The 15073-nt window shown below is 41.0% G+C and overlaps 1 protein-coding gene across 2 annotated transcripts in view; it reads left to right on the top strand.

Annotated features, from left to right (window-relative positions):
* DENND2C (DENN domain containing 2C) overlaps positions 1-15073 on the top strand; it is a 47656-nt gene that overhangs the window by 27354 nt on the left and 5229 nt on the right. Inside the window, exons 8-17 of one of the 2 annotated variants that reach the window (XM_063955430.1) lie at positions 676-863; positions 2357-2466; positions 2641-2710; positions 3347-3424; positions 4392-4532; positions 5672-5820; positions 7990-8167; positions 10544-10585; positions 11622-11727; positions 12439-12675. In XM_063955430.1, the coding sequence (XP_063811500.1) occupies positions 676-863; positions 2357-2466; positions 2641-2710; positions 3347-3424; positions 4392-4532; positions 5672-5820; positions 7990-8167; positions 10544-10585; positions 11622-11727; positions 12439-12675 (1299 nt within the window). Of the gene's footprint in view, positions 1-675; positions 864-2356; positions 2467-2640; positions 2711-3346; positions 3425-4391; positions 4533-5671; positions 5821-7989; positions 8168-10543; positions 10586-11621; positions 11728-12435; positions 12676-15073 lie in introns of both variants that reach the window. The other variant, XM_063955429.1, reaches the window with a different exon arrangement.

Here is a 15073-nt window from a genome sequence, read left to right as displayed (position 1 = left end):
GTCGTTTCAAACAAACTTTATGTAGATGCCTTTTTGCCTATCAATAGAATTTAATACATTGTCAGTCTGTTGCTGCACATATTTTAGAACTCCATAAACTTTGTTTTATTCACTTGGATAGTCACAAGGACCATACGTGAGAACCAGGTTTACATGCTTTACATCAGGTGTTGTCTGTGAGGTTATTACCACTCCCTGTCTTATTAAACTCAGACAAGATGACTTTGGCCCAAATTTCCCACCATACACATCACAGTGCTGTTTGTAGACGAAATTACCAATCTTCTTTTTTTCATATAAAAGTTCAAACACTAAACAATACAATGGGTTTCCAAATCCAGAATACCTGGTTGTTCTGGATGGACCAGCTTCATTGTCATAGATGAGGAGTAGGAGCATGTGCTCACTTGAACCTTGGGCAGGACTCCTTGGTTGTCTTCCTTAATCTCATGACGCCCATAACAAGTTTTAGTTTACAAGGAACTGAAAGCTGCAAAATGCACTTTTAGCACCCTTGGGTTCTCAGCCACTAGAATATAAGATCATGGGCCTGCATGGATATACTGTAGCATATACACATGAAAAAGCTCTGCATTTCTACTCTAAATATTATCTTTTTCTTTTAAAAACAATTTATACCAAGTTTTGCATTAAATCCTGTTTTCTTTTCTTTAGAACACAATAAGCGTTTGGCCCAAGTCCAGAGTTCCCTGAAGCGGAACCCTCACTACCAGACTTTGGAGAGAGATCTCATTGAACTTCAGGAGCAGCAGTTGTTTGAGTTGTTTGTGGTGGTTTCTTTGCAGAAAAAGCCATCTGGAAATAGCTATATCCCCTACATTACTCAGCAGTACCCCAGTAAGGTAAAGTCCTCTTCACGATACTACAAGTATCTTTGCTACAATCTTGATTATGGGGGTAATTCCGAGTTGATCGCAGCAGGAACTTTGTTAGCAGTTGGGCAAAACCATGTGCACTGCAGGGGAGGCAGCTATAACATGTGCAGAGAGAGTTAGATTTGGGTGTGGTGTGTTCAATCTGCAATCTAAATTGCAGTGTAAAAATAAAGCAGCCAGTATTTACCCTGCACAGAAACAAAATAACCCACACAAATCTAACTCTCTCTGCACATGTTATATCTGCCTCCCCTGCAGTGCACATGGTTTTGCCCAACTGCTAACAAAGTTCCTGCTGCGATCAACTCAGAATTACCCCCTATAGTTTATACCAGCTACACTTATGTAATGGTCACTGGGTGATGGGATATACTGTACTTAATAAGATATAGGCGATTGGACTGTTACAGGGTTAAAATCATTTGACTTCTAGAGGGCAATTTAATTGTTTATGCGCTCCTGATCTCCCATCTAAAGTGACGGGAAATTGGGGGCTCTATTGAATTGATTTTTATTAACATGCTGATCGCGCCCTACAGTGCTGGGCGTGATGCAAAAAGTGCCATTAGGGCACTCACATGGGTCACTTTTCGCACATCTCTGCTCACCAACAAGCAGGCTGCATGGAGCAACAATTGAATTGCTCCGTCGGGATTGCAGCACTTACAACCGCAAGTGAAAACATTTGACACCCCCCTCCCCCCCTCAAACCCATATTGTTGTGCACATACAGAGGACGGGATATATCATACATCGCATATTACATGAAATACATCCTGACACTTATCGCATGCAGAGTGGCGTCTATTAATGTTTATATGCGAATAAAAATGCAAATGACTGCTCTTCTAATTAAAGCTGTTCTTTGTGTTGTGAGGACCCAGCAGTCCTACTGTGCATGAGCATCCGTTGGCCTGTGAATGTGCAAGCCGCAGGGGGGTCCTTCTCTTAGGGGAATTCTGCATTGAGAAGCCTCTAGGATTCTGTAGGCAACACCATCTGTAGTTGACGTTGCCTATTGGGTACAAGCTACGGAAAGTTTTTCTTTGCGGCGCTTGATACATATGGAGAATGCAGCAAATGTCAGTTTTCAGAGTTTTTGTTACCAGATTTTACCCTTAGTACATCTCGCTCAGAATCTTATTATCCAGACAAATATTACAGACAATGCTGCAAAGCAAGATAACGTAATCAATCACTGCTGCTCAGTTCTCATGTCATACACAGATGTAACCATCAATTACCTATTACCTACTCCTACAATCAGTGTGAGGAGCACTGCTGTTCGAAGTAATGAAGAGGAAATGCCTATATATGTTTTACTCTTTGACATAATGCTTTGCATAAGTGGAGAGTCACTGCAAAATTCTACTTACACCACTGATTATCATTTTTAATATTTGCATCAATGATTAGTTTTATCACTTATATTAATGTAGCACTTTTTTCTGTTTGAATAGAATGATCATCCATTGAAGCAATCGAAGGACACAGAGGAGAGGCTCAAAGTTATCCCACAATTTTGCTTCCCTGATTCAAAAGATTGGGCACCCACATCCAATCTCAAAAGGTGAGACCTGAAGGTGTGATGAGCAATAAACAGCTGTAAAGGTGATAATCAAAATAATGATTTAATGTATCTATTCGTGCAGGGTAGTTCTATGCTCATGCATTTTCTCCTGCCTATGCGTATTAAAAATTAAATTTTAAATAAAACTTTATTACCCTTAATTTTTTCCTGTAGTGAAACCTTTTCTTTTGTGCTGACTGGAGAAGATGGGAGCAGATGGTTTGGCTATTGCAGAAAACTTTTGGTAAGAATCTTGTTCCTTGGAGCAATGTCTGACTTGTATCTGTACATGTATTACAGATCTTAAGGTACAAAAATGTAAAGGGGCGGGATGTAATGGTGTCCGTAACCGCTGGAGGTACGGGATGTTGGCCGATCTCGGACGTTTTTGTTTTTTAAAAGGGGCAGTCGCTTAAAAAGCATGGTTTTGCCTTGTAAGTGATTGCCCCTTTAAAAAAGCATCCGAGATCATCCGGCATCCCGCACTTCTGGCAGTCTTGGACTCCATTACAGCTCACCCAGTGTGTTTGTTTTATGATGTTGGCTATGATATGACATTAACCTATTGAGAAGATAGTTACATTGAAGAAAAACTCACTTATAAAGTAATATGACGATACTTCTATATGAATGTGGCTCAGACATGACATTGGGGGAGATGTATCAAACCTTTTGAGAGAAATGAGCCAATCACCTCCTAATTGTTATTTTCCAAACACAGCCTGTAACATGGCAGTTAGAAGCTGATTGGCTGGTACTTTATCTCTCTCCACTTTATATCTCGCCAAGCTTTGATATGTTTCCCCAATTATTTGGTCGATTGCAAATGAAACATGTGAAACATTAACACATTTAACGTCACATATTTCTTCCATTTTAGCCTCAGGATAAAGGTAAACGACTGCCAGAGGTGTACTGTATGGTCAGCAGACTGGGCTGCTTCAACCTATTTTCTAAGGTGATTATCAAATGATTAAGCCTGCAATACTTTTATTTCTATCTGAGCATTTTTATCTGTGTCTTGTAAGATAATATATGTTTAATACCCAATGTTAGAGACTGTAATATTATATCAGCTATTACATAGAACAAAAACTGCCTTCTGATTTTAGTTATTTACACAACAATGTAGCTTAAAATGTCAAAAGGACATTTCAATTGTGTGAATGAATGATGCAAAATTGAAAAGGAACGGTCACATTTTCTCCATAAGGAAACGTCTGTTACTACTGAGCCTGAGCCTGGAAGCCTTCACATTAGTTCTACATCAGATTATTCAATGAAAATGAGAAATCTCTACTAATAAAAGCAGATGCCTATATAATAATGTAAACCAGATACCAGATGCTTACTGGTCCTCTCATTTTCAGTATCCCAGCCCAGCATCGGTGTCAGATTCACAGTCTTAGGACTAGGTTGGAGGTAAAGTACCAACCAATCCGCTTCTAGCTGTCATTTACAGACTGTGTTTGAAAAATGACAGGAGCTGTTTGGTTGGTACTTTATATCTCCCAACTTTAGGTCTCTCCAAGCTTTGATAAATCTAGCCCTATTTCCAAAAGGCAGAGTAGTTTTCAATATTCCGCAACAAAAGGCAAATTGGGTACATACAATATATTCTAATAAAGAATTAATGAAAACCTATTACAAAAATAAAGTTTATTTAAAGACAATACTAAACCCTTTAAATGTGTACTGGTGCTATATGGACCACCCTGAATTACGGGCATTTTCTAGCAAGTATGTTTAGATTTAGAGATGCCGCATTACAAATACAAAACTTGGAATTAAAATGTTCAGCTCCCTCCGTATAATTAGTATGCAAAATATATAAATATGTTAGAGTATTAATAGTGTGATATACCTGGAATCATTATTCTATAATTAAGGGTAAATGTGTAATGTTCCATTCAATGTCATTTTAGATTCTAGATGAAGTAGAGAAGAGGAGGGTGATATCCCCGGCTCTGGTGTCTCCATTCATGCGCAGTGTCATGGAGGCTCCATTCCCTGCACCTGGACGCACAATAACTGTGAAGAGCTTTCTGCCGGGATCAGGAAATGAGGTATCTATATCAGTTATGCAGGGTATGACATAGTAGACAAGCTGGTCAGTTTTATTGCGCCCATTGCTGGCCTTTGGGCAGTGGAGAATGCATCACAGAGTGTTTATTCATATTCTAATCACTCTGCAGTTGCCTCGAGAAGCAGGTACAGGTGGTACTTCTGTAAGATTTGCCTTAATATCCCAGTACCTATATATTTCATTAGGGAAGACAATATGTGTTATCTTGTACACTGTACACATCCAATTTTAAACTATATCCCAATGGCTTAATTGGCAAATATTTAAAAAAAAACTTTATTAGAAATTGACAATTTTTTAATGACTTGATTAGGTTAATAATATTTATTTAAAAACATATTTAACATAATTTTAATTAAAAAATAATACCTGGGGGGTGTCTAGCAGGGGTTGGGTTCAGGTGACCGGCGTTTGTGATCCTGCCAGTCACCATACCGATGCCGGTATCTTAGATTGCCGGCGGGGTGGCGGGCACAATGAAGCCTCTTGCCGGCTCGCTACTCTTGCCACGCAGCGGGCTCGGTAGCTTGCTGCGCTCGCTACAGGTTCTATTGCCACTCTATGGGTGTCGTGGACACCCACGAGTGGGAATTGTTCCTGTTAGTCGGCATGCAGACTGTCGGGCTCTGAATCGGCCGGGATCCCCGCATCGGTATAGTCACCGGCGGTCTCCCGACTGTCGTTCACATAACTACATCCCATCTAGGAGACCTCTGTAGAATCTCATGTGATGTGCAAGTTAAGTGGTTGAAGCTCTCAAGTAAGCAGGAGGCCTATTTCTGCCATTCAGGCTAAAGGGGACATAGACATCAGTGATGGGTTAAATTTCACTCCACAGTAGGGTAAAAACTTCTTCAGCAAAATCTGAATCTTATTTTACCTAATTCCTTCTTCAGGCAGATCAATGTCATATTGTTTATTTCTTTTTGGGGTTTTTTCTATGCTGTCAGGCAAGGGGATGTACAGTAGCTCTGGATTCTGCCCAGACTTTCTTGTGCATGTAATACATATATGAGTTTTGTTTTATTTATTTCATCTTTTTAGTTGGGACTATGATTGCTAAATGTTCTAATGCAGCAAATAATATATTTTTGACAATAGAACTTTCCCTCACTCCAGGTGATTGAGCTTTGCAGGCCGATGGACTCCCGATTGGAACACGTAGACTTTGACTGCTTGTTTAGCTGCCTCAGCGTCCCTCACCTCATCAAGGTGTTTGCCTCGCTTCTACTTGAGAGACGAGTCATCTTTGTTGCCGACAATCTTAGGTGAGTAAATAATTCCTAGTTTTCTGTTATTTGAATAAATATGATGCTTAAATTTGTGTTGAATCATAAATGGTGTTTAGCATATTCACTACATTGTTCAATTGTATTGAAATAAAATGACCCATTAGTCACTTGAGGATATCCTCAATCTACAGAGAAACATAACATTTACCATTTCAACATCAATACTAATCTGCCGCCTGACTAGATTACACAAAGTAACTCATCGTTGGTTAATAGGGGATTGCCAATACTTCTGAAACATTCACCATCTATATTACCAGAGCAGATGATGTATACTATTCTATCTACATACAGGGTCGGAATCGACCACAGGAGAACAGGGAAAACCACTGGTAGGCCCCACTGCCTGTGGACCCTCCTCCTCCTCCTCTAGGGGTCAGGTTCCAGACTCTATCCTAGTGCACATGAATTATGCATTATACTTATGTTACATTATACTTCACAAGAATACGGTTTATTATATATTTACCAAGGAGTACAGAACATGTACTCTGTAATGGGCAGCCAAACCTCTGTGGTGGCTGGCCATGCCCCAGTGGAGCCTGGCCATACCCTTAACCATGGGCCCCTACAACAGCATTCACCCGGTGGGCCCTTTATGTCCCAGTCCGACACTGTCTACATATGATATTTATAAAAATGTCCCTTGTGACCTTTATCTGTCATTTCTTAGTTAAAATTCTGGCTTCATTCAGTCTTCGTTATGGTTAGACCTGAAGTCTGCTGTGCAACGGAAAATCCCCCTCTGTTACAACTCTATATGAAATACTTTCCATACTTATTGTATTCTGACATATGCAGTGTGTTTTGGAACGTAGTTTGTGCCTGGTCCGTTTAAGGCCATGTATGAAATTTCAATTTCTTAGAGATCTTTTTAAAGAGCAAACAAAGTTCTGGTTGATATTTATACAGTATATACTGACTTTTGTGTAGTTCTAAAGCTTAATTATGTACATAAAAGTAACTGGGGTGTTTTTACCTAACTATGCCCACCATGCGCTATCACTCCTCTACAGCAAGCTGATGTGTTAGGAGGAGATCTGTTCAATTTGCCGGTGTTGGGATCCTGGCGGTCAGGATACCAACATCGGAATCCTGCCAGCCAGAATCCCGGCAAAACAGGATTATTCCCACTCGCTGGTGTCCACGGCACCAGCCAGCATCCCGCCCACTGGTAAATCGTATGTATTTTGCTAGGAGGGATGTGCTTCTCTAATACCCTTTTTCCACTAGTGATGCGGGTCGCAGCTGGGAGCCTGACACGGGTGCTACTCGGCTGCGGTCCGTGCTCGGCCCCCTTTCCCACTGCACTCACCAACCCGGCATATTGGTGATGCAGCAGGGGCGGCACTGGGAGATCACATGATCTCCCAGCACCGCCCTTCCATACACTGTGAACGGGAGCCATGTCGCCTCGACACGGCTCCCGTTCACACTACACAGCTTGCCGGGTTCAACTCGTGTTCAATATGGCAAGCTACCCGGGTAGGATTCCCGGATCACTTGATCCGGGTTTTTGCAGAGGGAGCCATTTCAACTAGCAAAAAACACGGGTAAATGCGCGCCCCCGTGCATTTACCCGTGTTTTTGGAGCTAGTGGAAAAGGGGTATTAGTAAGCAGACACAGTGTCAGTGACAAGTTTATAGAGTTGTGTGAAGTGGTTGATTCATACACCGAGCATATATGAAATGACTGGTGAAGGGTTCTTTGTCCTGTTTTACTTAAGGACACTGCTCTAGATGTGTGGGCAGCTGTCTGTAAAGGATTGGGGGGATATCACATTCACTTTTAGCAGAACTGCAGTCTATTTAGTACTTATGCTAAAATTTGGGATTTAGAGGTCCTATTAGACACCAATGATTTTAAAACGAAGACGGTAAATAATGATCTGACAGAGATAAGTTATCTCTTACTCACAAATGGGGGAAAAAAATTACAGAATTTATAAGTTTACGAATTCTATAAATCTTTTCCCATAATTAATGTAAATCCAGGGATATTCTGATTGCTATTGGTAATAACCAGAACTGTACTGAAAAAATGGAATAGCCTCCTGTCTTTTATATCTTCCTAATGTAAGAACAGGTGTGTGTTTTCTGTCTGATAATAACTATTGTAATGTTAGATTTTGATTTTCTCTCTAGCACCTTGTCTAAGTGCGCTCATGCAGTGCTTGCTGTGCTGTATCCTTTCACCTGGCAGCACACTTACATCCCCGTCCTTCCGGCTTCCATGATTGATATAGTCTGCTCTCCTACTCCATTCCTTATCGGCATCCTGTCATGTTCATTACCTCTGCTAAGTGACCTCCCCATTGAAGAGGTGAGTCTACTGACTTCTTTTCTGATGTGCAAGGTTAGAAAGTAATTATCAATAAATTCAAGCTTGCCGGTCTGATTACATACAATAACAGTAACCCTCCAACATACTAGAGTGACCAGATTATCCCTTTTACCTGGGACGCTTATGGATTACACAGGTTCTGTGGCTGATTAAAACCATCTGAAATGTAGGCTTGGAGTCAGCCAGCCACAGAACCTGTGTAATCCACGAGCGTCCCAGGTAAAAGGGATAATATGGTCACCCTAAACATAACCCATTCCACAGGTTCAAAATTCATTGATCCTTTAATTATGACCACAATCATCTGTATTAAAAACCACTGTGGTCATCAAGTAATTAGTTCAACAGAGGCGATTGCTATCCTAATTTAAATGGTAGTCCCAGGTTAGAGCATGTGTACCTGCTAAAAGGGGTCATGTTGGAGGGTCTGCAAAGATTCAAAACATAAGGTGCCCTTTAATTACCATTGTTTTCAGTCTCTGAAAATGGAGCAATACATAAATAAGAAGCAGAAGTATATTTTACTATGAATTTGTATTCTTTGAAAGTCATAATCTAAAAGTCCAGAAACAGTTATGTATTTCATAATCCATTATACCATTGCATACCCTCCAACTGTACCTTTTTAATAGGTACAGTACCTTTTTTTCATGGTCTGTACCGATTTTTGGCTCTCCAAACTTCCATTGAAAGTATAGGAAAAGGGGCGTGGCCACGCCCTCTTTACCAGTGGCCACGCCCCTTTTTCGGATTTGTACCGATTTTTCTGTGTAAAATGTTGGAGGGTATGCCATTGCTTCTTGAAGCCAGTCCTCAGGGCACGCTAACAGTGCATGTTTTCCAAGTCTCCTCACAGAATCACAAATTAAATAAATGAAACCACCTGTGGATCTTTTAAAATGTGTCAGGCAGTAGTGAATATGCCTGTGCTTCAGCTAAGAGATATGGAAAACATGCACTGTTACTGGGTACAGAGGATGGGATATTGAGAAGCACTGCATTTTTCTGTACACGAGGTTGCTATAGCAACTTTTATTTGATGTAGCATACATATGTGTCCTGCTCCAGACAGCCCCTCTCAAAGCAACAGGTACTGGGCTCAAAATGTGTGTCTTTTTACACTGATCAATTTGACGTGCAACATTTATTTGTGAATGAGTCTGATTCTGTATACTGTGGGTCTTCAACCTGCGACCCTCAAGTTGCTGTGGAACTACACATCCCAGCATGTCCTGCTTCAGTTTTAGCATACGTTAGTAGCAAAACTGTGGCAGGGCATGCTGGGATGTGTAGTTTCACAGCAGCTGGAGGGCTACAGGTCGAAGACCCATGCTGTAAACAAAGTGTTACGATGCAGGGGACACAACTTTCAGTCACTAAAGCGCCCTACACACTGGGCGACGGCAGTAATTTGGACGATGAACGATCTGAATGATGATCATTATCATCCAAATTGTTTTGCATTGCAAAACGATGGGAAACCAACGATGAAAGACTGCGGGGGACGCGCATCTTTCATCGTTGGTGCCTACACACAAAAGGATATGAACAGATCACTCCTTTCTAAACGATATCGTTAATATCGCCCGTCACCATCGCCCAGTGTGTATGGCGCTTAAGTGTTTCATCTGTGAATGTACGTGTTTTATACTAATTCCTAAAATAAGGAGGATGACTGGGTTTGACTACAAAATATGATCATCCAGCACCGTCTAACCAGTGTTAGAAGGAGAGGCACCTATAGTTATTTCCAGAAACTGCACCAATTGCTTCAATGTAGACTGTGCCAGAGCTGTTCCTGTAGTAGGTTTGGAGTATCCGCAAATGCTCAGATATAAACTAGCCATTAATTACATGGTGTTATTGCCAAAGACTGGGAGGTGGATGGGCTCTTAGAAATTTGCTTAATGGGGAATTGGACGCACTTGTACAAATAAAAAAGCAGTGTGGTCCAGCATTTCTTGTGGTTTATAAATTGACTTTAATGTGGAATCATTGATTTATCCATGAATTAGTGACCTTGCAACGTATTGCGGTGAAAATCTTAACACTTGTTAGCAATCTCTGCAGTGTAATGTACTCTGGGATTCACAGAGTTAACATACTGTAAAATGTACTGCTTTATTGTGATTTATATGGTCCATAATCTAAGCAGCATACTGCACTGAGATTCACGGACAGAACCATGAATGAATATGTGAAATGTATTGTTGTAATATATTACATTATTCTCATTGTTCCCTGATAACTACTTTAAGCTGCCTATGGATTATCCAATATATTGCACAGTAGTTAAAGTATAACCTTGCCTTTCAGTGTATGTAATTAGTATCTCTATCATTTGTTTTTATCTAGGTATTAATAGTTGATTTATGCGCAAACAAGTTTCTGCAGCAGGTGAGAATTTTTAGATCTTTATGTAGATCCACCCAATTCTTTATTAATGTTAGTCGTGTGAATGTCTGAAGGGATGTACGCAATATTTGATGTTGCATGGCTAAAGTGCAACTTGTTAGTAATTATTTAAATTGAGGTCTCTGAGAAATTAGCACGTCTTGGTTTTATTAATACATCTGCAAGGGGTATCTATATAGTTAGGCAATCTGAAGGCTGCTGCCATTTTTTCATGTAAACCAGGTGATCAGTCTGTTGCTGTTACTTATAGCTAATAGTCTAGGTCATTGATTCCCAAACACAGTCCTCAAGGCACCCCAGCGGTCCAGGTTTTAAGGATATCCATGATTGAGCACAGGTGAATTAATTAGTACCTCCGTCATTATGATTTAAGCATATGTTCTCAGCCATGGATGTCCTTAAGACCTGGACCATTGGGGTGCACTGAGAACCGTGTTTGGGAACCACTGGTCTAGGTGTATCCTTTGTGCACCAAGCCATTATATACATATAGGTCATGTTTTGCCTGAGCTCCGGAGGATGCAAGTCCCTGCCCTGTGATTACATATAGAGCCTTTTGTACTTATTGCAAAACTGTCAGCTCAACCTGGTCCCCTGGGCAGTCCGCCAAAATTAGGGAGTTGACTAGATTTACCACCTGGCCTAATTTGAAACTCCTCCACCCTCTTGCTGCACAGCACCGAGTGCACAATGCACGTTTTCTCTCTTCCCTGCCCATCTACAGATTATCATTTGGACACTTGGTTGCCACCTAATTTACTGAAATATAGATGTGTATGTTTGTACACAAATGACTCATCAAGGGAAATAAGCATACTGAATAAGGGCACGTGGGTCTGGGACATGTCATTATAAACACTCCTAAAAAGAAAGTGTTCATAATTGTGTGTGTGTGTATGCACATATTCATTGTATATTGTTCCAAAATGTTCAATATTACACAGGCACTGTTACAGATACACAAAATGCATATAGGGGATTTATATTTGTAACTTACGCTCTTTTTCTTTCCTCAAAGATATCGGATGAAGACGACATTTTACCTCACAAGCTCCAGTCTGCGCTGTGCCAGATCTTGGAGCAGAGAAATGACATCTTGTATCATGAGCAACATTTCACAGAAGGTGAGCAGGACACTCTTACGATGCCCAATAGAGAAATGTTAGTGTACAAAAGTTGTAGTGTTCCATAGCACTCTATAGAGAATATTTGGCCATTTACCATATTACAATCTATGTTCCCTACCACATGTACAAACATACATAAACTCCAGGGTTAAGTTTCCTTTGTCAGGGTCCAATTGACCTACCAGTATATTGTGGAGGAGACCAAAGTACCTGGAGGAAACCCACACAAGCATTGTTAGAATATACAAACTCCACACAGTTAGGGATGTTGTAATCGAACCCAAAACCCCGGTCCTGTGTGCCAGTAATGCTAACCATTACAGTGTATGTATGAATGTATGAGTGTGTGTGTGTGTGTGTGTATATATATATATATATATACATACACATAATAACAATATTCCAAAATGTATAATGTGTAAGCTTACCATACTATCCCTTTAAACCGGGTCATTGATGAATTATACAGGTTCTGTGGCCGGCTGACTTAAAACCTGCATTTCATCTGATTTTAATCAGCCAAAGTACCTGAGCATACCGTTTTAAAGGGATGGTATGGTAAGCCTAATAATGTGCATATATACATAGAGGCTGTGTATATTCCTACTGTCAGCTCTTGCCATCAGTCACGATCTATTCATTTTCGGTTAATTCCTGTAACAAATGTTATCTGTGCATGATACATTATTTTATTCCCCCCTCCAGAAGACGTCACTCTGAATTCTCTGGTATCAGAATCCTTTGTGTGGTTCTTTGTGGAGATTGTTGGACATTATTCTTTACACATGTATGTGAATGAGAAGGGTGAGCGGATTTTCCAGAGAGAGCCCTTTCGCAAGTCGCACACATCCCGGAGTGTTCGCCAATTCCTGGACCTCTTTATGGAGACTCAGATGTTTGCAGGATTTACACAGGACAGAGAACTGAGGAAAAGTGTTGTGAGAGGTAAGAGAGTGTCTGTGGTCTATTATAGTGTTATGTCTCCTGACGTCACTCTATGGGGTATATTGACTAAAGCGCTGGCTTAGTAGTAAAGAGGACACATTATTTTGCATTTTTAATTTTTCAGTAAGTGAAGTGTAACTTTGTTGTGGCACTTACTATATACCATACTTTCTGACTTTGTTCTTCTCCTCTCCAGGAGAAGCCTGGAGAAGAGATGCAGCTGATAGATTTTAGGCTGGAGATGGGCTCTCCAGGGCATTAGGCCCTGCCCCAGAACAGGAAAATAATGCGATGTGTGATGAGTGGAGAGGGTGGGCTAAATGATGTGTTTCATGGTATTTAGCTCTGCCCCCTCCACAAGGACCCGAATCTCACTGTATTATCTCCCTATCCTGTCTGCTTCATTAGGAAGCGAGTGGAATGTGGGCGATCGGCTTTACTCTTACGGGGGTGTTGGGGAATACCTGAAAAATTGTGAGTCTCCGGCACTTTCCGGGAGGGTAGGCATGTATGGTATATAGTGACACTCATTTGCACTATGCCTGTTTCATGGAGTGTCCAGTCACATGGAGTGTCTCAGTACGTGCAATGTGTATTTAAATAATTCAGCAAGCTGTTACTATAAAATCATTGGAATCCTCTTTAGAATAGATTTTAATATAGCATACATAACTATGCATTGAAAGTATCAATAAAAAACAAACCTGTGACACTTTATAAAATGCATTTAAGCTTCTTAAAATACTTTGCTTGAATTTAGAATAATTAAATCTGATTTTTATTGACATTTGTATAGCCACAGCACTTATAACTCTACTTCCTTGGTAGCCTATGCCAGAGGAGCTCAAACAGCCCTATTGGCAGGCGTGTGACTGGGACCACTCAGTGTCCCCAAAAGCATTTTAGAGAGCCGTTCTGGCTCAAGTGGAGCGCAGCTCATCTTTGCTATCGTTACTAAGGTCACATGCTCACTCAAACAAGGGAGCTTGTATGCTTTTATACTTAGAGTAGCTCTCTTTCATCTATAATAAAGGCAAGCTCTACTATGCTTCTAAGCTCTCCCTTACACAATAAGCCTGTTTAGGTTGTGGTCAAATTGCTGCAATATTAAATCAATGAATATATTTTCATCATACGTTTTCCTTTTATACAGAAATATAATGGTGCATAATACTTTGTATTATGCACAGAAATTCTTGATTCCCTGGTTATTGATATTTATTGGGAATATGACCTATATTTCTACTGAGATGAATTGAAACCTCATAGCCAGCAATCATACAGCATCCTTTAGCAGCCATGTTAGCTACCGCAAGTCAAAATTTCAAAAGAAGCCCTTTACTTAGCAGTAACCAGCAACCCTAACTGACCTTTCTTTATCAACAGTAGAGTATCCTTGTTTTACTAGGCAACACTATCTGTATGGGGTTTCTGTGTTTCACTGTGTTTGGGTTTGCTTAATGTGGCTGGTTTAAACCTACTGGCAGGTGTACTGGCTTCTGACAAATTTAACCCCAGTGTTAGGGCCGTAACTAGAGGTGGGTAAGCTGTTTCCCCGCCCAGAGCACCTAGGGGCACCTGAATTTAGCATGCAGGATGTCTGGAACTGCACCTTACAGCCTAGAAAGCTGCCATCTGGAGCACCCATAGGTCACTCTGGGTATCAAGCATCTCTCTGTTGCTGGTGGTTAGCCCACTACAGGACTGTGCACAGTGTTCCTGAAGGTGCTCCTCATCTTCTTCGTTCCCCTCCTTTCATAACGTCACAAATTCAGTGCCTTGGGTCAGCACAGGGTGCATTTTTGCCCTGCTACAGACCTGCCTAGTGTACGTAGTTGTTAGTGTGGTAGGGACTTTAGTTTGTTAGCTCCACTGGGGCAGGTACAGATGTGAATGATTAAATCTCATCTCTATGAAATGCTTTGTAAATATGTGCACATTTGCAATTTTGCATTAGGAAATTAAATTTAGTAGTAGATGTTTATGCAAATAATTAGTTGGGCTGTAACTCAAACGACCTATAAAGTTGTGTCTAACAATTTTTAGAAAGTAAAAATAATTGTTTGCTTACTGCCCCTATTTGCAGTTATGCGTGTCTCACCTAGAGAGGCCAATCCCAGGATCGGGATCGGCGGGATCCCGGGATTTAGGGCAAAAACCGTACAGGATTCAATCCCGGGATTGGAAGCTTCAATCCCGGGGATTGTGGGATTTACCTGGCCCGTTATTTTTTTTTTAATACCGGGCAGCACTGAGCGTCCTTAGGAGACTCAGACACTGCCCGGCTCCGCTTGCCCCCAGTAGTGTGTACTGCGCAGCGTGACATAGTGTGCAGTCTGCCGCCAGCCGCCCGAACCGCACCTCGCAGCCCGACCACCCGCGATGGTGAGTCTGACGC

This window comes from Pseudophryne corroboree, chromosome 2, assembly GCF_028390025.1.
Source record: "Pseudophryne corroboree isolate aPseCor3 chromosome 2, aPseCor3.hap2, whole genome shotgun sequence".
Lineage (NCBI taxonomy): Eukaryota > Metazoa > Chordata > Amphibia > Anura > Myobatrachidae > Pseudophryne > Pseudophryne corroboree.
Note: the sequence above shows the minus strand (reverse complement) of the source record. Positions and strands in the feature narration are given on the sequence as shown.